This window comes from Alnus glutinosa, chromosome 12 (assembly GCF_958979055.1).
Source record: "Alnus glutinosa chromosome 12, dhAlnGlut1.1, whole genome shotgun sequence".
NCBI classification, from domain to species: Eukaryota; Viridiplantae; Streptophyta; class Magnoliopsida; order Fagales; family Betulaceae; genus Alnus; species Alnus glutinosa.
In genome coordinates, this window is record NC_084897.1 from 327,193 (window position 1) to 348,461 (window position 21,269).

The 21,269-nt window shown below is 37.9% G+C and overlaps 2 protein-coding genes and 1 long non-coding RNA gene across 6 annotated transcripts; 1 reads left to right on the plus strand and 2 right to left on the minus strand.

The window, feature by feature from the left end:
* Positions 1 to 2,642: 2,642 nt before the first annotated feature.
* On the minus strand, positions 2,643 to 8,351 carry LOC133851231 (protein transport protein SEC23 A). Of its 2 annotated transcripts, none has more exons than XM_062287560.1 (6): positions 8,198 to 8,351; positions 7,074 to 8,075; positions 4,099 to 5,919; positions 3,477 to 3,593; positions 3,292 to 3,363; positions 2,643 to 3,104 (listed from the first exon to the last, which is right to left on the minus strand). In XM_062287560.1, the coding sequence occupies exons 2-6, from the start codon at positions 7,533 to 7,535 to the stop codon at positions 2,967 to 2,969; spliced, it is 2,610 nt and encodes an 869-aa protein (XP_062143544.1). In that variant the 5' UTR covers positions 7,536 to 8,075; positions 8,198 to 8,351; the 3' UTR covers positions 2,643 to 2,966. The 2 variants fall into 2 exon arrangements, 1 of the variants encoding a protein (XP_062143544.1); XR_009895771.1 differs by having other exon boundaries at positions 3,039 to 3,104; positions 4,103 to 5,919.
* Positions 8,352 to 12,071: 3,720 nt separating this feature from the next.
* On the minus strand, positions 12,072 to 16,188 carry LOC133851281 (uncharacterized). 2 transcript variants are annotated; one of them, XR_009895790.1, is made up of 4 exons: positions 16,052 to 16,188; positions 13,512 to 13,603; positions 13,114 to 13,400; positions 12,072 to 12,790 (listed from the first exon to the last, which is right to left on the minus strand). It is a non-coding gene; the product is annotated as an uncharacterized LOC133851281 (long non-coding RNA). The 2 variants fall into 2 exon arrangements; XR_009895789.1 differs by having other exon boundaries at positions 12,077 to 13,400.
* Positions 16,189 to 16,477: 289 nt separating this feature from the next.
* LOC133851280 (L-cysteine desulfhydrase) lies at positions 16,478 to 18,437 on the plus strand. 2 transcript variants are annotated; one of them, XM_062287616.1, is made up of 2 exons: positions 16,478 to 17,827; positions 18,167 to 18,437. In XM_062287616.1, exon 1 carries the CDS (start codon positions 16,478 to 16,480, stop codon positions 17,819 to 17,821), a length of 1,344 nt encoding a protein of 447 aa, XP_062143600.1. In that variant the 3' UTR covers positions 17,822 to 17,827; positions 18,167 to 18,437. The 2 variants fall into 2 exon arrangements, with proteins under 2 accessions (XP_062143600.1, XP_062143601.1); XM_062287617.1 differs by having other exon boundaries at positions 18,170 to 18,437.
* Positions 18,438 to 21,269: the final 2,832 nt, after the last annotated feature.

Below are 21,269 nucleotides of genomic sequence, written 5' to 3' on the forward strand. Positions count from 1 at the left end.
TTTACCATAAAATGGATAGCATCAATTTCATTTGGAATGGAGAGGATCCTATTTCCTTACACACCCACCTTTCATATGGGTGTGGCCCATGTAGTGTAGGCCCTATCACATGTAAGAGGGGTAGTGATTGGAGGGAGACCATTGACCGGCTCCCTCCCCCTTTATATTAAAAAACCCACTTTTAATCCACTTTTTGTTTTTTATATTATTTTATTTTTTCTTTTGGATTAAAAGAAGGTTTTTTAATATAAAGGGGAGGACGGAGCCGGTCAATGGCCTTCCCCAATCACTACTCCCTGTAAAAAAGTGGATGTGTAAGAAATATGTAACAATGTAATGAGTGTTTTTATAACACTCTCTATGCTTATAGTGTTAGCAATGGTTGCTCATCTTTTCATGAGTGGAATCACTCTACCATGTAAATCGGGTCGGGTTATGAAAAGAATAAATGCTATTTATGCGAATATATTTTTAAAAAGGAAAGCAAGCTATTTTTATTCCTTCCTTAATCCTTGCTTTGCCCGCCTTTTATTCTAATATATTCTTTTTAGAATTTTTCTTTAAAAAATAAAAATAAAAATAAAAATTGTTGAGCAGTTTTGATTCTTCTTTTTCTTTTCATTTATTATATAGCCTTAAGGTTTTTGGTTTAATTAGGCATAGATTCAAAGGATTTAGATAGCTTGCAATACAATACCTACATGTTGCTTTGTGGGCGTTAGTTTAGATGGACGGTTGTAATAATAAAGAAGAAGTACGAGCACCACTATTTAAGATTTCGTTTGGATTTGTAATTTAAAAATAACAACTTTTAAATGTGCTATTTAAAAAAAAAAAAAATTAAAGAAGTAGTTAAAAATTTGACAAAATTGTAATTTAACATTTAAAATCGCAAATTAACTTTTAAAATTCTGTGTTTTAAAAATAAAAAATAAAAAATAAAATCATTTGCATGAGATTTGAAAAGACAGATTTGGTTTAAAATCTCATATTTTGTTCACGAAATTGCAATCTCAAACACACTTTTAATAGATTGTTATACGACTAACATGCAATTAAGATGACGTGACAGTAAAAATAAACCTTTAAAAATACATTTTTTTAAAAAATAAATAAATAAATCAATGATTGATTTTTATTTTTTAGTACCACGTCATTCCAATTGTATAGTAATCGTATAGTAGTCTACTACTTTTATCTAAATCTAAATCTCAGATTCCGAAGTGTAAAATATTTGTTTTGTTTGTTAATGCTTTTGGGATGATATTTTTTTAAAAAAATTTGTTTGGAGATATATTATAATGTGACATAAAAGTAAAAATAGTTTTGGGTATTTGTATTTTAAGTTTGTTAATATTTTTATTTTGAAAACAAAATGAAAAATAGAATGGGTTAACAAAAAAAAAAAAAAAAACCATTGTTATTATTTATTCAAGTATACTTTTTTTTTTTTTGAACACCAAAACATTCTTATAAAGATGAGACCAAAATGTCAGATGATTAGGGGGCACAAAGACTCCCTAATACAAGGTCAGAGCCAAAAGGTGGAGTGCCCTCCAACCAAAACTCTGACTTAGAGCACAACAGTCTAAGCTAAAACATGGACAAACAGAAAAAGACTCTTTACACAAGAGTTACAAGGAAATACCTTAGATCTCAGAGAGAGCAGAACTAAAAGCAGTGTTAAGTGTCCAGTTCTAAACTAATATGGTAAACTGCTAAGGGTAACAAAACACAAAAATAAAATAAAACAACAAGACAAAAAATAAAGGAACAACACTGGCCGGCGGTACGCCGGTCGCTCGTTGACACGTGAAGACCATGCGCCAACAATAGGAGTAAGGCGACCAACGGAAGGGGCCAAAAGCTCCACGGGAGGCTGGTGATAGCGGGGGAAGGCGGAGAAAGCCGTCATGTGCGGTCTCTTTGAAGTCCACGCGTCGGCGCGTGGGTGACATGTTGCCGGATGGAGAAAATGTTGGCGGCAGAACGGCGCGGAAGGAGTCCCTAACATGTTGGTGCGGTGCGTGTGGCGGTAGAGCTTCTGAATTTATACAAATTGGACTTTGTAAAAACCAAATCCAAAAACTCCCTTAACAGTAGCAGTTTCGGGCCTGCGGGCAACGTGTAGAGGTTGAGATCAATCCTTCCACAGAGGGGAGAGGCCATTGGAGATGTTGATCCGGGATATTTGCCCAAAGGTGATGAATAGGGCCTCAAAAGAGGCAAAAAGGACCCCAGAAGGAGCGACAAAGGGAGGGAAAAAGAGGAGGGGGTGACCCCCTCCTTGACGCCCAGGCGGGGGGAGGGCGTCTGCAAGAAAGATTTATTCAAGCATACTTATCAGCCATCATGCACCAATAGACCATCAGATTTTTAAATTTTTCCTGGGATCAGACACACAAAGAGACTCTTTTAGCAACTAGATTACAAGTTTAGTGTGAGAGCTCTTCCAGCCAACCGAAATGAGAATATGAAGATAATAAGTTTAATTTATATGCTTTGATTGATCACCCACCAAATAAGCTTTCATTACCTCATTCGCAAAATCGATCATCGCTGCCATCTTTGGCAAATACTGGTGAAGAGAAAACACTCGTAGCAGATAACACTAGCTTATTTTTTTCAATTTAATAACACAGTTGGATCAAAAAGAGGAACATCTTTATTGCTATGGCATAGCCATTCAACTCAGAACCAAAGTGAGAACAATATTTCAAACTCTTAAAAAGAGTTATGTATAATAAACGTTCCTTTGAAATCAAGAAAAAGAAAAATTCGGGGGGGGGGGGGGGGAGGGGATGACATGGCATCAATATGACCACCACTACCCTGAAGTACATTCATTTTGCCAATGAAAACATAAGAGAAACAAAAGTCTCCCGTATCAAGTGATGGAAGGATGCCCATTCTTCAGACTCCCTTCCCAGAGGTACATCAGCCACCAAACTCTCTTTCAAGACTTCTTAGCTTGGTTCTGGCGGCACCAATTTCAAGCTTCGCATCCACTCACAGAAGCTAGGCTCATCAAAGTGAATAAAATTGCTTTTCAGCTTCATTCGCTGTTCTGTTGTCAGACTCCGGAGCTGGGGGAATCGTGCCTCCTGCAACAGTTGGCATACCTCAAAATGTAAACCCTTCTTTTTTGGAACAAAGGTTACTTCCCAAATAGTTCAATCAAGACCATGTTTTTAAGTTGGTGTAAAACCCTCGTTTAAACAACTAAATTTGCATCAAACTGCCCAGCAAACTTATTAGAACCATGGAATTAGGATCATTCTCCTATCTCACCTGCTCGTATGGAGGATCCTTGTGTGCTGGTATGAGCCGAGAAACAAAATACCGAGCCTGAGAGCTCCCCTCCTGTTTTAAGTTCAGACTATTAGATTCATTAAATTTTTGGAGACCGAATTGAACGGAAAAGGAATATGACGCAGAACAAAATACTGGACACCGTTAACCCTGAGAAAACAAACCTTAAAAGCAAGGATCCGAGGAGCTGGAAATCGCACTTCAGTTAGCTCTTCAGCCAATGTCCTGCAAGCTGCCAAAGCAGCTGCACTTCTTCCTTCATCAGCAGCAAGTTCAGCACCCTGAATCCACCAACCAAAGGGGGGAAGTGGTCAACCAAAAAATGGGGCAAGACACAACCAACACGGACAAAAAAATCCAAATCTCTCTCTCTCTTATATATATGTGTGTGTGAGAGAGAGAATCAATCAGATATGTACAGCCTGAACAACACAGTATTTCCCATGAATGTCATCATAATCATAATAGATGGATTGTGGGACTGCAAGTACTCCTCTAAATGTAATACATAGCCTACATTGTGCATGTGGGACTGCAAGTACACCTCTAAATGTGATACATAGCCTACATTGCGCGTGATCTCATTCCCTTCTCCTTCCCCAGTCATATGGCAACAATGAACTTCAAGGCCCCCCACCTCAACCCAATGAGAAGATTTACATATCACGGTTTATGTAAAGGGGAGAGAGATAAAGAACAACAACGTGATATGCATTATATACAGCATTCTAATCCAATAAAAAGATGCCACACTAAAATTGCAGGAAGATGAGTTGACTGGCATACCAACCAAATGAAGACATCTGTGCCATGGTCAAGAACAACTGCTGCATCAGACTGCATAGCAAGGTCATGAGCTGGCAGTTCCTCAAAAGTACCCTTTTCCCGGTGCATTAGACAACGAGGAGCTATCATTCGGAGTGAGAGATCAAAGGATGCATTCAGAAACAAATTCCGTAATACAGACCTCTCATCTTCATGGCCAATAATACTTCCCAAAAGTGGGCCCCTTCTGAGATGAAATAGGAGCTCTGGTAATAACGAGAGCTCTTTGGGGAACCGATAAAGCTTTGACTTTGGTACTTGGGACCCAAACTTCAAAGCAATGTCTTTAACTCTTTCATCTATTGTTTTTTGCATATCAACTGCATCAGAATGGTTTTTGGCTCGCAACAGGGTCCTCTTGGCAATAAGAACGGCTGCCACTTCATCTTGAACACTCTCAAGATATGCCGAAACACTATCCACAGTTGGCAATCTAACAGTGATAACTCTGGATATATCAGCTTGATACACATTTGAAAACTGGATTGCAAACTGAAAAAATATGTAATCACTCTTAATATCTCTTTTAGTTTCCATGGAAAGTGAGAAGCTCTGCGTTTCTTCAACACTAATCATTTGAATATATAAAGAAGAGTCATTCTTAAATGTTTCATGAGTATCTACATGTGCCTCTTCACCAGGACCCACAACTTGAGTTATCAGAATATCATCAGAACAGCGTACTTCCAACAAACCATGGGAACCTGCTGCCCTGGTAGATGCTCTTTGCAAGTTTACGCCAAAGGCTTCTCCAAAGTCATCATGTAGAACCAAAACACCCCCAGAGGCTTTTGCGAGAGGCTGCAAAACAGGAACTCTTAGAGGGCATGTTCCAGCACATAGAATGTCAACCACTATATTGTGCCGATGAGCCTCCCGACCTAGTTGTTCCATCCATTTCAACGCTGTCTTTTCCATATGAGGATAATTTGGGTGACTTAAAGAATGAGGGACAGATCCAGGGCCATAAGTATTAGGTCCACCAGCGCACACAATAATTCTGCTATTTCCACCTGACCTTTTAACTACTCCTCGAGACAACTCTGCTGATGGCCCTTGAATTATAGCGAGAGCAACCTCAACTGCTGTGCCCAAGCACCGGTCTCTGGAAGCTTCTGGAAGGTTTAATTTATATGGCCTCAGTGATGAGAATATGGCGTGTGCTACGGGTAGTGAAGCATGAATTTGGGACAAATATATGCCACTTCCATAAATCAATGCTTTCAATGACTCCTGCGTTGGTGATTTGTCACCACGAAGCACATCAGCAGATGCAATCGACTCCTCTGAAAAATCATAAACTGATACTGTGCGACCAAACAAAATAATTCCTAATTTTGTTGATGGGTGAAGTGAATCGACAAATGCATGTAGGGAGCTCTGTAAGTGCTGGAGGTGTGGTTCATCTAAGCACTCATCTATGACAAGAATAATGGGTGCAGAGATTCTTGAATCAGAAACTGGAATAAAACCGGGTCTCTTGTTAGTAGTTTGAATATAATCAACCACAGGCGACGACAGTTCTGGAAAGTTACGAAGATCTTCCTTGCTGGGAGCTACGTATTCACCCTCACTTCCATTCAGTTCACGACAAATAACACACTGCCACTGGCCTGAACCAGTTAATATGTTGCTATAGAAATTTGCATAGGCTCCACAACTTTGACAGCGATGAGGATCACGTTGTATTATTTGAGGACCTGGTGAAATCTCCCTCCCAGGAGAAACCAACGCCCCGAAACCTAAACTGGGTACATTTGCTTGCTTCTTCTGTTTCAAAATCTACAAAACAAATTGTCAGGAGATAAATTCAATGTACGCCATAAACAGATGTGGCAGAAAATGCAAATCTTCCAGCCAAACAAAAATCATTGTACATGCATTGAAAGACATCTACCCAAGTGAAAGTCTCTTCTTGTTCTTTTTTCCTTGGGTGAGTGGGTTACTGGGATTGGGGTGTGTGTGGGTTGGGGGGGGGGGGGGGGGGATGTAAAACTGAAATTTTAGAGAAAATATGCCATAGAACCCCCCCCCCCCCCCACCCCTATGCTTTCGCGCTTTTTGACATTAAGATCCCAGATTCTAATTGGATGATTTTAAGACGTGGGCTTTGAATCCTTGTAAATCAAGACTTCATTAACATTCCTGTTAGCGAACAGAAAAGAGTGAAAATACAATTATGGCGGAGATAGAAAAAAAACACACACACACCCCATGGCCGGTCAACCTCCATGGCCATGGAGGGACCAGCCAAGGAGGAAAGAAGCCTGTTGGCCAGAGACCCACGACTTGGCAATTGGTTACAATGGCTAGTGACCCATGGTCTGAGGAGACCCACGCCTCAGTCCATAAGCCATGGGTCTCCATGACTAAAAAGCCATGGCCATGGCCACAGCTACAGGTAGGTCTAAGGAGACCCACAAATGTAGGTCTAGAGACAATGGCCTGACCATGGCCGTGCGTATTGTGGGTCTCGAAGGCCAGTGACCTACGGTCGTGGGTTTCCAAGGGAGGCTGTGGGTCTCTGGCCTTAGTAATAGAGATCGGTCCTTCATGGCCTCCACCTCCATGGCCAGAGGTGTGCTTCTTCCTTTTTTAATTTTTTATTTAAGAGGAAAAATTGCATTTTCACACTCTTTTCTGTTATCTACTTCACGGAAAGGCTAATGCAGGTCTTGATTCTCAAATGTTCAAAGCACAGGTCTTAAAATCATTAAACTATAAATTGGGGTTTCAAAGTCAAAATGCGAGAAAGCACAGGGGTCCGGTGGCATATTTTCCCAAAATTTTATAGTAATTACCAGTAGAAAGAAATTAAGTTCACAAAATTAAGTTTATAGTACAGGTATCAAAATGTACAAGCTAAGAAAAAAATATGATTGATCATGAAGACGATGCCTTAGTTTTTGAACCAAACAGAACAAGATAGATGATACCTTATGAGCTGAAAATAGAACGTATGGTAATTCCCCAGCTGACACCGAGTTCTCTGTACCATCGGAAATTTGCTGCTGCAACTCAGCCGATCCATTTGAAAGGTTGGGAGGTGAAGACATTGGCAAAAATGAACCCGAAGAAAATGCAACTGGCTGAGGAGATGCAGGCGAAGAGCGGAAAGGCACAGCAGCAGGGCGGACAGGTGAAGTAAAGACAGGAGGTCCAGGGGGAGTGCTTAAATGAGGAATGGGGCTGCCACTTTTAACACCATTGGCTGGAGATGGTACATTTGAGCTTTCTATTGAAGATGGACTCTGATCTTGTTGTAATTTTGGTAGAGGAAATCTGGGAGGTGTGGGGGAAATTGAAGGAGGAGGAGGAATTGGACTTTTCTCGGTGGGAGGATTTGACGGAGTGATACTAACAGCGTATCCGAGGGAAGGCTGTGGTGGATTAGCCATTTGAAATTCAAACTTCTCTGTATCGAAAAAGAAAAAATACTCTCGAGGACCCAGAATCAAGAACGGGACTGTACAGAAACTACAAAGAATACAATCCCAAACCGAGTCCTACAAAGGAGATAGACAGAAAGCTCTTTGAGTTCGAAGGCAAATTCAATTCGTTCATATAATCTCAATTAAGAAATGACAAAGAAACAAGTTCGCAAAGTACTGATACACAAATCTCAAATAGATCTTATTCTCGCCCTCGATTTTGCTTAAAGAAGTAACAAAATTAAGGTCCTTGATCAACAAAAACGCCAAAATAAGATAAAATCCCAGGGATGACAAGCAACAAGAACGAATTTTGATTGATACCCACTTCAAGATATACAGGGCAGAGTTAAGAACACGATCAAGAGCACCAAAATTTCACCTCCCCAGATCAAATTCAAGCCCAATTATTACCGGGTTTTTTTTTTCTTAAAACCCAATCATTTGGCCCTCTATCTCTTCACAATTGAAGCTTCCAACAGAATCCCTTTCGACGTAGAAATCCAACTGACCAAAAAAAAAATTCCAAATTTAAATAAAACCACGTCTGAACAAATCTAGGGTTATTTGAAAAGGCAAATCATATATAGGGAAAAGAATTAAACTGACCAAAGATTAGAATTACGTACCTGAGAGGGACAGAGAATTGTGAAACCAGAGGACCCGTTTTTAGAAATCAAAGACCATTATTTGACTCGTTTTCTATTCGGAGCTCTTGACTCGAAAGACCTTTTCTTGTTTCCGTTTTTTTTTTTTTTTTTTTTTTTTTTTTTTTTTTTGCCTTCTTTTCCTCTCTCTCTCTCTCTCTCTCTGTGTCGCGGTTGATATAGGTTTTTTATGACTCCAGAGGGCGCATAGTCTGGCAAGGCCGTACATGTTTTTTCTTTTTTTTTTTTGGTTCTTTTAAGTTTCTACTTTTGTAATTCTTTTAAGTTGCTAGTTTTTGATTGGTGGAGGATGTTGACGTGGGATTTTGTGACGTGTTCAATGAAGAAACGTAAAACGCTAACGTCTGAACCCAATGCCATCCAATGATCCAATTTCTTTTTCCTTTTCTTTTTTATTTTTTTTTTTATTTTTTTTTTTTCGGTGATTTGTAATTAATTAGAATCACTGTCACTAAGTCGGATTAATTAAGGGATCCGTGAGATTGGTGGTTGGTTTCGCGGGCGATTTTCCCACTAAAGCAGGCCAACTTATCGTAATTAAAAGCAGAAAAAAGCAAAATTTTGAAGTTTCAAAAAATTTTGGATTAGGTATAGATTATGTTTACATTGATTTAATTGGTTGTGTTGTTTTCTCGAATAAAAGACAAAAGTAATGTGAAATTCATATATTTTCAAAAAATTAAGGCTTTAAAAAAAATAAATAAATAAGCCCAAAATATTAAAAATCAGCCTAAATCAACACCAATCATAGTGTGACACATGTCACAATAAATCAATAAAATATGAAAAAATTATTTAAAACCAAATATATAACATATATATTCAAAAAAACATAGGGATGGTTTCAGTCATCCCATTTGGGGTGGCCGAACCACTCCCAATTAAAGTTAATAATTTGTGTTTGCGTATCAAGTTCGAATAATATCGAAGTATGAGTATAAGACTGTAACACTCCAAAATATATATTAATTAAGGTTAAAAGTGTCTTGATAAACTCAATAATGTTATGATTGGATTTAAGTTGGAATTTTGAAATTTTTTGATTTCCTGTACAACCCGAACGCTCAAAGCGGGATAGAGAATGATCAAGAATGAACGTTCAAGGTGGGATAGAGAACGGTCGAGAGCTAACATCCAGGGTTGGATTCCAAACATTCGAAGGCAGTCTAAGAACTATTAATTTCGTCACCTCAACCCTTATGTACGTGCATGCGCTGTTATAAATACACCATTTATGCTCTTAGCATCTATTTTTTCGTCATCTTTCAACTAAAGAAAACCCTAGAGAGAGAGAGAGAGAGAGAGAGAAACCCTAGAGAGAGAGAGAGAGAGAGAGTTTGGAGAGAGAATGTGTTCTCTTGTGGTTTTGTCTTCAATGAGAGGTAATCCTTTAACCTAACCAAATTATAATACTATTGTTTAGCATTGTTTAATTATATTTTCATAGGTTTTACCTCTTAGTTGTAGATTGGGGTATCTATGATTAATATGCTAGTTTAGATGATGGATATTGCATGGGTAGTTTGTAGTTTATGCTTAAGACACGATATCTTGTTGGTTTTGCATGAATAACTTTTTGTTTAAGAGCTTTAAGGTAAACTCACCCTATGTCGAAGTTGCTGCTTAGTGAGTTTTTTTGCTGTTATTTTCTTTTTCCCTGTATTATTTTTTTCTTATTGATTTGCAAGTATCTTTGTTTTTTTGTTGTTGTTGTTGTGTTGTTTGGGTTATTGTCTCCCAACTCTTCAATTGTTTGACATTCCTACGTAGACTTTTGTTCCCGCATCTGTGTTGGTGCTTCTCTCTTTTATAGTCCATGCTTCGGACTCTAACAGTGTTTTTACTACTTTAGCCTACTTTTGGTGATTATTGTTGTTTCTAAGTGGGGGTTCAGATAGGTTAGTTTTGAGTTGTGCCCCTTTAGCTTATGTAACTGCATTGTGTGGCCCTTTGAGATGATCGGGTCATTTGTTTAATCAATTTTCCTATGCTTTGTAATTATTTCTGCAGTATTTTAGTTTGTTTTGTATCTATTGTTAGGGAGCCCACTCCTTTTCTGTTATTAGAATCGTCCACTGTTTTTTCCTTTTGAATCAAGAATGTGAAGGATCATTCCCTGTAACCCTTTCTTTATTCAATTAGAAAAATAGAAAACAAAAAATAAGAGTTATGATAAGGATTTATGCTAGATATAGTAATGGGTTAGTTGTTTAAAGGCAAATGGTGAGCTATGATATGCATGTAGACGGTACTTGTTCGTAGGACAATGTTTTAGAATGTTAATAGGACCTTGGATGTGTTGAATTGAGGCTTAATTAGGGCCTTAGGTTTTAAAACATAACTTCTGTTTGGCACCGAACGTTTGATACTTTTTGTCGAACGATCAAGGTCAAATAGTACACCTATTTTGAAACAGTTTAGAGTTTAGAATATGATTAGCTTAAGACTATAAACTGATAATTGACCATTTCACGGATATGGAGGTTGGAGACTATCAAGGAAGTTACCTAGAGGAAGCTTACAAATCAAGTGACTAAACTCAAACGAATACTTGTTATCTTGATTCCTTCATAACATGATTATTTATATATATATATATATATATTAAACGTGTATGCACAACTTACATTAAATACATTTTAGAACGATGTGACTATACTTTTGTGAAAATGTGTGACACATAGTTAATGATATGAGAATTTGTAAATGCATGCATGTAAAAGACAATAAGTAACTATATCATACGACATGACATTACATGTAAGGATGAACACTATAGGCTACTACTATACGGGTTATTCCCTATGATTAAAAGATTTATGTTTATTGTTTGCCATGTGATCCAGTGGTTTTATAGGTTACCGGTGCATTCATGTTTGATTGGTGGTCACAATGACCACATCGTTAGTGGTATGGATCACCTGGGATTTAAATTTGGTTGGGCCATTAGCGATGACAGTATGCGTACTTCATCATGGCATCGATGTCTTACTACAAGTCCTAAGGGACAACGCCAACTCTACCAAGAATGGGTTAAGAGCCTAGGTAAACCATCTAGAGTTAAACTATGACATGTCCACTTTAAATATCATATATTATAACTATAGTGCATCATTATGATACTTATGCAATTTAACATAATATTACATGTTATGTTGTTACTTGTGATTTGTAAACCTTTTTTTGTTAACAGCCGAGTTTACCATTTGATAATATGATTACTTCGTGTTCTATTACTTACTAAGTAATAAAATTATGCTTTAGCTTTTCACGTGTAAAACATGCATCGTTTTATAAATGGTTTGTTATGTGACGATGGATTCGAAGAAGAATGAATCTTTGTTTCACCAGGCTCTGGAGGACTTAGCTAGTTTGATCTTTGAAAAGATGGATCCAGGTTTGTCAGACTATATGTGGTCGCATTTGGGGAAGTAGGCAATCTCATAAAGTTCTTATTATTTATTTATCACTTGGAGGATTGACTGGGTACTGTTAATTATAACCCTATCATCGAGGTTATTGAGGATTGTGATAAGACTTATGATGATCTTGATCGGTTAAACTTTTGGTATAGTATAGTTGAGCTTATTTAGCTTTAGACGAATTTAGACTTGGTTTGTAATATTTAACTATTCGATTTGATGATTGGTCTTAGACTAAGACACTGGAAGATTACGTCATGTTATGTTATGATGTTTTAGAATTGCTTTTGTGTTTATTTATTGTAGGTATAATTAGTGGCTAAAACAAAAAATTAGTTTATTAACTCACTAAAACAAAAAATTCAAACAGCTGCATCATCTACTTACATCAATGACCATCTAATATATCTCATATACATATATATATACAAAAATTCTACAGGTACCGTATGCGAAATATTCACTGATATTCAAATCAAGGTTCACAAATCTCTAAGGGACCCAAAAAAAAAGAAAGGAAAACTGCTGCCGTTTAGAACAAAACATAAGACTATTGGCTTAGAAAAGAAATAAACCTAGAGAAGTTGATCTTTGTCATTCAAACTATAACAAACATCGGGCAGTGGACACTTAAAAAAGTAAACCAGTTTCAGTTCCAACATCCATAGAAACACACAATTCACCTAGAACCACCCCATAGCATGGTTAGGAGTTCCCTTCTGTACTGAAGCTATGAGAAGATCTTTCAAGCGCCACGGAACAATTGCCTTCCCTCAAACACATCTGTTATAAAGCAAGTTCATTGACCTTGCAGATAAATATCATTTTGGAAATCGATCGGTATCTACATAGAGAGAGCAAGCAATTAAGGAAATAACATGACCCAAAAGAATCTGTAGATTATTGATTAATGGAAATGAAAACATATAACATTGCCCTAATGCATGCATGAATTTAATCTTCAGAGAAAGTTGATATTACTTGAGAACTTTATTTAATTGGTAGAAGTACAAATGAGTATGCCTCACAAGCTGTCTTCTTTCTTTCTTGGACCTCTCATCAAACTGTAAATTTAACTCAAGGAGTCCCTTTGGGGGTGTAATCTGCATTTCTCTTCTGTTCTTATCACCACCTGGAACAATTGCTTCAACAAATGAAATATACACAAGGTTATAAAAAAATGAGACTCCATATCAAATGATTGCACTCCCAAGGGGCTAGATTTAAGGTAAAAGATATAATCAATTTTTTTTTTTCTTTCTTTCTTTAACGACGATGAACTCTTTCAAAGCAAAGTCACTCCGTTACCCAACCCTATTGGGAAAACCTCTTATTCATCATTACAATGTGCAAAATCGGAGAATAAAAGTAAAACAACATAAAGCAAAAGACAGAAAAAATGGTGATTTGTGTACACGGCTAGAACATCTAATCTAGTGTAAATGATATCATTACTTGAACGGCAAAGCCACTGAAACAAGCATCTGACTAATTGGCGCTAGTTTCCCCTAGTAAATGTCTGTACAACAAAATGGATGAGAATTATAACTGCCTGCATGTGACACCCAGATATTTTAGGGCAAAGGAGCATTGTACCAGGAGAAAAATGATAAGATCCATATATACCAATCATGTCACCCAGATTTCTTTGTCTAAGAAAAATAATCTCCAACTGTCAAGAACACGTGTTCCCCCAATACCAAACTAAAAGGAGGCAGATTTTCGATGCAACTGAAAGTTATCTGCAGAAGAAAAAAGGGGAAAAAGAAAGAAAATAAGACAAATACTATAATTTTCAGTCAAACTTCTTTTGATAGTCACTCAAGCACATACACCTAGAAGCACAAACAAACCTTCTCATTCCCATGTTGAAACTCAGACTTCAAAATTGAATGATCCCTCAGTTGCAAATAAGCCTGCAGACCTCGAACAAATTTTATATTTCCTGCAACCATTGAAAAATATTTTGTCAGAGAGGGAGAGGGAGAGGATGAGGAAAAGGAGAAAGAAAAAAAAATTCATAGTAGGAACAAAAATGTATAGGGATTCCAAATTGCATAGTGTAAGAATGGCATCTAAATTGAACATCAGTGTGGGTCTTGTCAAGGTGATGACAAAGGACATGCCAGAAATCCCAAGGAAACTCTCCTCACAAACAATGACCTGCAATTTCCACATGTGAGAAACACAAATATATGAATAACACCATACGCTAGACCATTGTCAGAAGGCAAAATTGCATTTAAAATCGACATCGTTCTTTCACCCATTTTTCTTTTTCATAAATATTCTTGCATGATATGCCATTAGTGGAACCATACGCTGGACCACTATCAGAAGGCAAATTTGATTTAAAACTGACATTGTTCTTTCACCCACTTTCCTTTTTCATAACTATCCTTGCATGGTATGCCATTAGTGGAATGATATTTATGCTATATTTGGAACTATTTATCCCAGGAATGGGGAAGAAGAAACAGAAGCCAAGAGATAATTGCTTATGCATCCAACTTTGATGTTTTATAGCAGACTGTCCTCCAAAAAGTTGCTTCAAGATTTATATATTTCATAGGAGTGTAACTTTTTAAGAACATTGCAAATATAAAATACTAAGAAAGAAAGATTATCAGGACTCTTCAAACTTTACTGCCGGTGATGGCATCATGGCAGAACGAAAAAACTAGAAGAAACTGCGGTGACAAAGTTTCATGGTCTAATCTAACAAACAGACCATGAAGGTAATAAAAGGGATAAACCATGGATTCAATTTAAAATACTCCAATAAAAGAAAACAGACCATGGGTTCAATTTTAAAAAAATGATAAACCCATAGGATGAGATGAATTTACAAAAGAAATTTGTAAAAAAATGTCTTTAAATTGATGTTAATTTAGTTCATCAACTCAAGCCAACGGTACAAAGAAAGAAGTGCAGCTCTCATAATGAAAAAACTAAGCATTGGGTACTTATTAGATAATTCTCCTACTCACATTATCTTTAGAGTAAATAGTCCGCCGTAATTTAACGACAAGATCATATGATGAAAATTCAAAGAAATTAGAGCTCACCCCACAAACGACATCATTCACAAACTGTCAAATTCTACATGTTAAATTACCATTTGTCTCAAAAGCTTAAGCTTATAAGAAGGAGTAAATTTAATCACTTAATTAATACTTTAACACTCTCACTCACTTGTGGGTTCAAACTACATTTTAATAGGTGAGGCTCAACATATGAAATATTTAATTGAAATTGGGATAAATGACGTAGTTAAGGTTCAAACTAAAGACTTTTTAGCTCTGATATCATGTTAAACCACAACTTTTCCTAAAAGCTTGAGCTTATAAGAAGAGATAAAACTCACTTGTGAGTTCAAACTACATTTTAATAGGTGAGGTCCAATACGTGAAATATTTAATTGAAATTGGGATAAATGACGTAGTCAATGTTCGAACTCAAGACCTTTAGCTCTAATATCATGTTAAACCACCACTTTCCCTAAAATCTTAAGTTATAAAAAGAGGTAAACTTAATCACTTAATCAACACTTTAACGCTGCAAAAGATACCTTCTATTCTAATAAACCAAAATTGAGACATGAAAGAAAAAACCTCAGTGAAAATAATAACATAACAACAAAGCTATGTACTAGAGCATAAAGCCTAAACTTCATTTACAACAACCAACCTCAACATGGCAGGCCCTATACGAAAGCAGGATAACCTAGGGGCATGCTCTCCTTCACTAAATTAATTCCAAATAGGCAAATAATTGCATTCACGACCACGCCTTATAGAGCTCTTAATTTCCTTCCAATTCCACACTATTCTAATTTCTAAAAGAACAAACCTCCAAAATTACAGTGGGCTCACCCCAACGAGACCCTCCTAAACACTCATAACCCACCCTATTGTATTTACACTATTTCTTTAGAAAATCCCACCAGCAAGAGAACAACAAGGAAACAGCCCCCGGCCCCCCACAAGGTTCAACCATGATATCTTCTCGTATTCCCCATCAAATAACGCAAACCAACAACTCACTTACAAAGATTAAGGCAAGTTGAACAAAGAAGTTTGTAACATTCAACCTCATGGACCTCATGGAGGTCTGGTCATCAGAAGCCTCAAATCAAGTAAAAAGGTTAATCATGTTCACAAAGAACCTATGACCCAGTCGGGTTCAGAGGTAGTCGGCTCGACACAGATCTCTAGAAAATGAGGATCCATCTATCTATGCAGAAAATTAAAGGAAATGGCCAAACTCAAAAAGAGCGAAATTGCAAAATTTGGAGTCCAGATAGTCAATATACCACAACTTTCTTTGAAACAAAACTTGGTTCCGGTATGTATACGAAGACGAAGACGAATACGAAGATGAACAGACATACCAGAATCTGAGACCCAATGATCGCTCAAAGAGTGACATAGCGGTTTCCTACTGCGAGATTTTGAGAAGAACAGCTACTCCTTTTCACCCATTGCAAAGATAGAAACGAGCAGAACTGATTTTTTGCCCTTTCATCTCTCTCTCGCTCTCTCTCTCTCTCTCTCTCTCTCTTCAGCGACTGAAGGCACGAGATTTCTGGCTGAAAATCCAGCGGACTGATAGAGTTGGTTCAAAACGATCGTGTCCTCTCACTTCTCAAAAGATCACACGACGCCGCTTGAGAATGTAACGTTGGCGTCACATTTCACACGTGCGGGCGCACTCATTGTCTTTTATACACGCTTTCGTACTATCTCGAAAGGACCAGTGCCGGTGTGTGGCGGTTCGTCGAGCCCTAAATTAGCCAAAGCCTCAGGCTCAGCCAGCGATGGACAAAGAAGAAGACCCTCGGAATGGGGACGATCACGTCACCGCCACCAAGAAGCCCAAGCTCATACGCTTCATTACAGACTCGGAGCTCCGATCCGAATTCTCCCACCACGAAGCGGGGGTCGCCCGGATCAACAACGGGAGCTTCGGGTGTTGCCCCGGCTCGGTTCTCGCGGCCCAGCGATCCTGGCAGCTCCGCTTCCTCCAACAACCGGACCACTTCTACTTCTCCACGCTCCGGCCCAACCTCCTCCGCTCACGCGCCCTCATCCAAACCCTAATCAACGCCCACCACATCGACGAGGTCTCCCTCGTCGACAATGCCACCACCGCCGCCGCCATCGTCCTCCAGCAAATCGGCCGCCGCTACGCCCACTACCGAAACGACACAGTCGTCATGTTCCGCTGTGCATTCCCGGCCGTCAAGAAATCCATCCAAGCGTACGTCACCCGCGCCGGAGCCTCCGTCGTCGAGGTCGACCTCCCGTTCCCGGTGAGCTCGAACTCGGAAATCATCGCCGAGTTTCGGAAAGGACTATCCAGAGCAAAATCCGACAGCCGGAAGGTCAGACTGGCCATAATCGATCATATCACGTCGATGCCGTCGGTTGTGATTCCGGTTCGCGAACTCGTCCATATCTGCCGAGAAGAAGGAGTCGAACAGGTCTTCGTCGACGCCGCGCACGCTATCGGAAGCGTGCCCATCGACGTTCAGCAAATCGGAGCGGATTTCTACGTGAGCAACCTCTACAAATGGTTCTTCGCGCCACCCTCTGTCGCGTTCCTCTACTGCCGAAAATCGAACCCGTCCTCCTGCGAAACACACCACCCGGTGGTCTCTCACGAGTACGGGAACGGACTCCCCGTCGAGAGCTCGTGGATCGGGACTCGAGACTACACTCCCCATCTCGTCGTCCCGGCGATCCTGGAGTTCGTGAATCGGTTCGAGGGCGGAAGCGAGGGGATCATGAGAAGAAACCACGAGGAGGTGGCGAGGATGGGGAAAATGCTGGCGGAGGCCTGGGGGACGAGCCTGGGGTCGCCGCCGGAGATGTGTGCGAGCATGATGATGGTGGGGTTGCCGTCGAAACTGCACGTTTCGAGCGACGATGATGCCACGAGACTGAGGTCCCATTTGAGGGACAAGTACGGCGTTGAGGTACCCATATACCATCGTGCTCCCAAGAATGGGGAGAGTGAGAGCGAGCCAAGGGATGAGCATGGGTTGATTACGGGTTATGCAAGGATTTCACATCAGGTTTATAACAGAATTGAGGATTATTATAAGTTTAGGGATGCCATTAATCGGATTATTTTGGAGGAGACAAATTTGATGGAATGAGAAAAGGTTTGATTTCCTTTTGCTCTCGGTTTTCCTCTACTCCGATGAACTTTGCATAAACTGCTGAGAATCTGTTTTGATTAGAATTCTATTAACTTTTTAGGCAGAAAGAAGATGTCCTTGAATCCCTTTAGTGGGCTGATATTTTATTTGTATGCATGCATGTGGCTGTGGATTCCCTTGAGCTTTCACTTTCAGTGTGCTATATATATCTGCTATGTATATAAACTCTCTGCATGCAATTACATGATGCCTTTGAATTGTTTAATACGCTTAGAAAATCTGTTTTTAATTCATCGAAAATTCACAAGTTTTTTTTTTTTTTTTTTTCTTTCTTTTTTTCAGCAGATATGGTAGCAGTAGCAGCCTTCCATGGAATAACATCCGTGTTTAACAAGTCTGCTGATTCCTGAGGCTTCACTCAGTTTCTAAACTACAGATTTTTGGTAGTGGTAGACACCAAGCCAAAGCTTGTGGAGATTGTTGACATATGCTTATTGGAACTGAAAAAGGGGTTTCTTAAGAACTTGTCAGCATTCTCTTGCCAATTCAGCCGGAGTCAACCGAATTTAATTTTATTTCTTCATGATTCATCAGTAAACTCTAGTTGCTGACTTGTTTTTTCTTATATATATATATATATATATATATATATATATATGCACACATGTGGTTGCTGCCTTGGCATTTAGAATATGAGCCTACCTCATAGATTCTCCATGCATTATTCAATGTATTTGGTTTTCCCCTCCCTACCATAACACCTGCATTTCTCCTTTGTTTGTATGACTCTTGTCTTTGTTTGTATGACTCTTGTCCACCAAGAAAGAAAAAATGCAGAGGTAAATTGAAGAGTCTGTCAGAACAGGGAGACAGACAGAATTTTCAGGTAATGTCTTTTCTTATTGTCCAATGCTTGCCATTGCAAACCTCAATCCCTCTGGCCAATGTCCCCAAATTGCCTGTTTATTTTCTACCATCAGTTCCATTACTCCCGTGAGCTATGATTCACAAAGCTAAGTAAGTGTTTGTCTGCTGTTTGGTTTAGACTGAAAATGTGTAATCATAACATTCAAATATTCACTCTAGGCTTTGCATAAATCGTCTCAAAGCTTTTTTCATCCTCATTCAACTATGCAAGCCCATATAGTATCCCATCCCACTTCAAGAAAATCGCATTCTTCTCATATTTTATCAAGCATTTTTCGAAGGTAGATGTTTCTCATCTCTCAGAAAGATTTTTGAATGCCATGGAATTCAATTTCCTAGTACGACCCACATAGGAATTTCAAGATGAGTGCCCCAACAAGCACCTCCAGGAATTCGTCGGATTATCAGTGCAAGAAAGGATATCATGGAAATGGTTACTTAAAAAGTAGGCGTATCCCCTCAAATTATCTTCTCGTTATCAATGTCTCATTCAGATTTAATCTGATTGAGTCAAATGTTTTTCCAAATTACCATGATTTGTCAATGTCCCAAGGCCAATAAAAAGATAAAAATAATCTTAATTTTTTATTTCAAAAGGCTCTTTAAGTACACTTCTTTGCAATCTCTAGACATAATCTCATAGTCGTTGGTTGGGATGCAGCCTACATAAAACCCTTTACTACATGTTACATTATGATAGCTCTGGACAAACAATGGACGTCCTTGTCACAACAAACCAATCTCCCAGCCAATATTACATGTTCATCGGTCCTTACTAGTGAGGGGCGGAGGGAGGGGAGGTCCAGAGAGGTCAAAGGTCCACCCTCACCTCCCAAAAATTTCTCTTCCTCTTTGTGATTTTTTTTTGAATATCTTTGTTGCCCACCTTCAAATCACTCATTATAGGGCAAATATTTTTTCAGGAGACTGAGATTTACGACTTAAACCAACGATTTGTCACAATTTTGTAAGTTTTGGTAAATAAGATCGCACAAAGGCCATATTATTTCAGTTCATAATATTCAAGACGAAACTAAGGTTGAAGATGAACATTCCATTTCACAAAACGCATCGTTTGGTTTAAGTATATGGAAGATTTTACAAAACACATTGTTTCATTTATTTGCTGGATGTTGTTGTTGCCTAAGTGACACCGTTTGGTCCTTTTGCTTGTCTTACCTATTGGTTTATTCTTAGACTTAGGCCTCGTTTGATTTACGGAACTAGTATTCCATTGGAAAATAGAATAATTATTACCCGGAATAAAATAAAGTGGCATGGAATAGTTATTCATACTCTTTTAGTTTAGTAATAATTCATATATTTTAATTGAAATTCAATCAAAGCTTAAAAAACTCAACATTATTTTTTTGAAAAAAAAAAAAGTAAAAAAACTCAAATAATAAAAAAATAAAAAAATAAATGAAAACTAGTGGGTGGCCGACCACCCATTGAGGTCGTCGGGTCACACCCAAATACTCATCAGGCCACCCTCAACGACGCTTGGGGATGGTGCGACCACCCTAACTCCATATGTGGCTGTCCGACCATCCATTAGGGTGGTCGCCACTGTGTAAAGTGGGTTTTGATTTTTGATTTTTGATATATATATATATATATATATATATATATATATATATATTTAAAAAAAAAAAGTCGAGAGAAAATAGAAAATAATAAGTAGTTTTTTTCTGGAAAATGTTGTCTATTCTTAAAAAAATAGCTATTCCTCTTTTTTTTTTTAGAGGAATATGTATTCCTCTTCGTAAGGGAATAGTTATTCCACTGTGAATAACTATTTCAATGAATAGATCCCTATCAAACATAATTATTCAATTTCAAGGATCTATTCTGCAAACCAAACAAGGCCTTAAAGAGCTAAAGTGACACTGTATTATCTGTGTGTCGTGATCATGTGAAAGACTAAAAGGCCAACTGGCCAATTGATAATTTGATATCAATGAGATATGACGCCATTTCATGAGACTTGAGAGGCTAATTTGTTTTGTTTTTTTTGTTTTTATTTGGGAAAAGTACACATACTCCTCTCAAACTACCACTTAATTGTCAATGTACCCTCTAAACTACCAATTGTGTCAATGTCCCCCCTCAAACTACCAAAAAATGTCAGTCCCCTCTAAGACCAACAAAAAGACAAAAATGACCCTAATTTTTTTTTTCAATAAGACAAAAATGTCCGTATAAATTCAAAAAAAAAAAAAACTGAAACTTAAAAATTAAAAAAAAAAAATTATTTAAAAAAACAAATTAAATAAAAAAAACAAAAAGGAATTTTTTTTTTTTTTTAAAAAAAAAAAATCAAACAAAGAAAATAATTGAAAATTATAATAACAATTTTTTTTAAAGAAAAAGGAAAAATAAAATAAAAATCGGTTTTTTATTAAATTAAAAAAAAAACAATTTTTTTTTAAAAAAAAAACAATTTTTTTTTTAAAAAAATAAACGAAAAAATAACTGAAAATTATTATTTTTTTTTTTTAAAAAAAACAAACGAAAA

Coding starts and splice junctions, on each gene's coding strand:
- LOC133851231 (XM_062287560.1), bottom strand. CDS start 7,535: ATGGCTAATCCACCACAGCCTTCCCTCGGATACGCTGTTAGTATCACT. Junction 5,920..7,073: donor TTCTATTTTCAGCTCATAAG/GTATCATCTATC, acceptor TTTGTTTTGTAG/ATTTTGAAACAGAAGAAGCA. Junction 3,364..3,476: donor CTCGGATCCTTGCTTTTAAG/GTTTGTTTTCTC, acceptor AACTTAAAACAG/GAGGGGAGCTCTCAGGCTCG.
- LOC133851280 (XM_062287616.1), top strand. CDS start 16,478: ATGGACAAAGAAGAAGACCCTCGGAATGGGGACGATCACGTCACCGCC.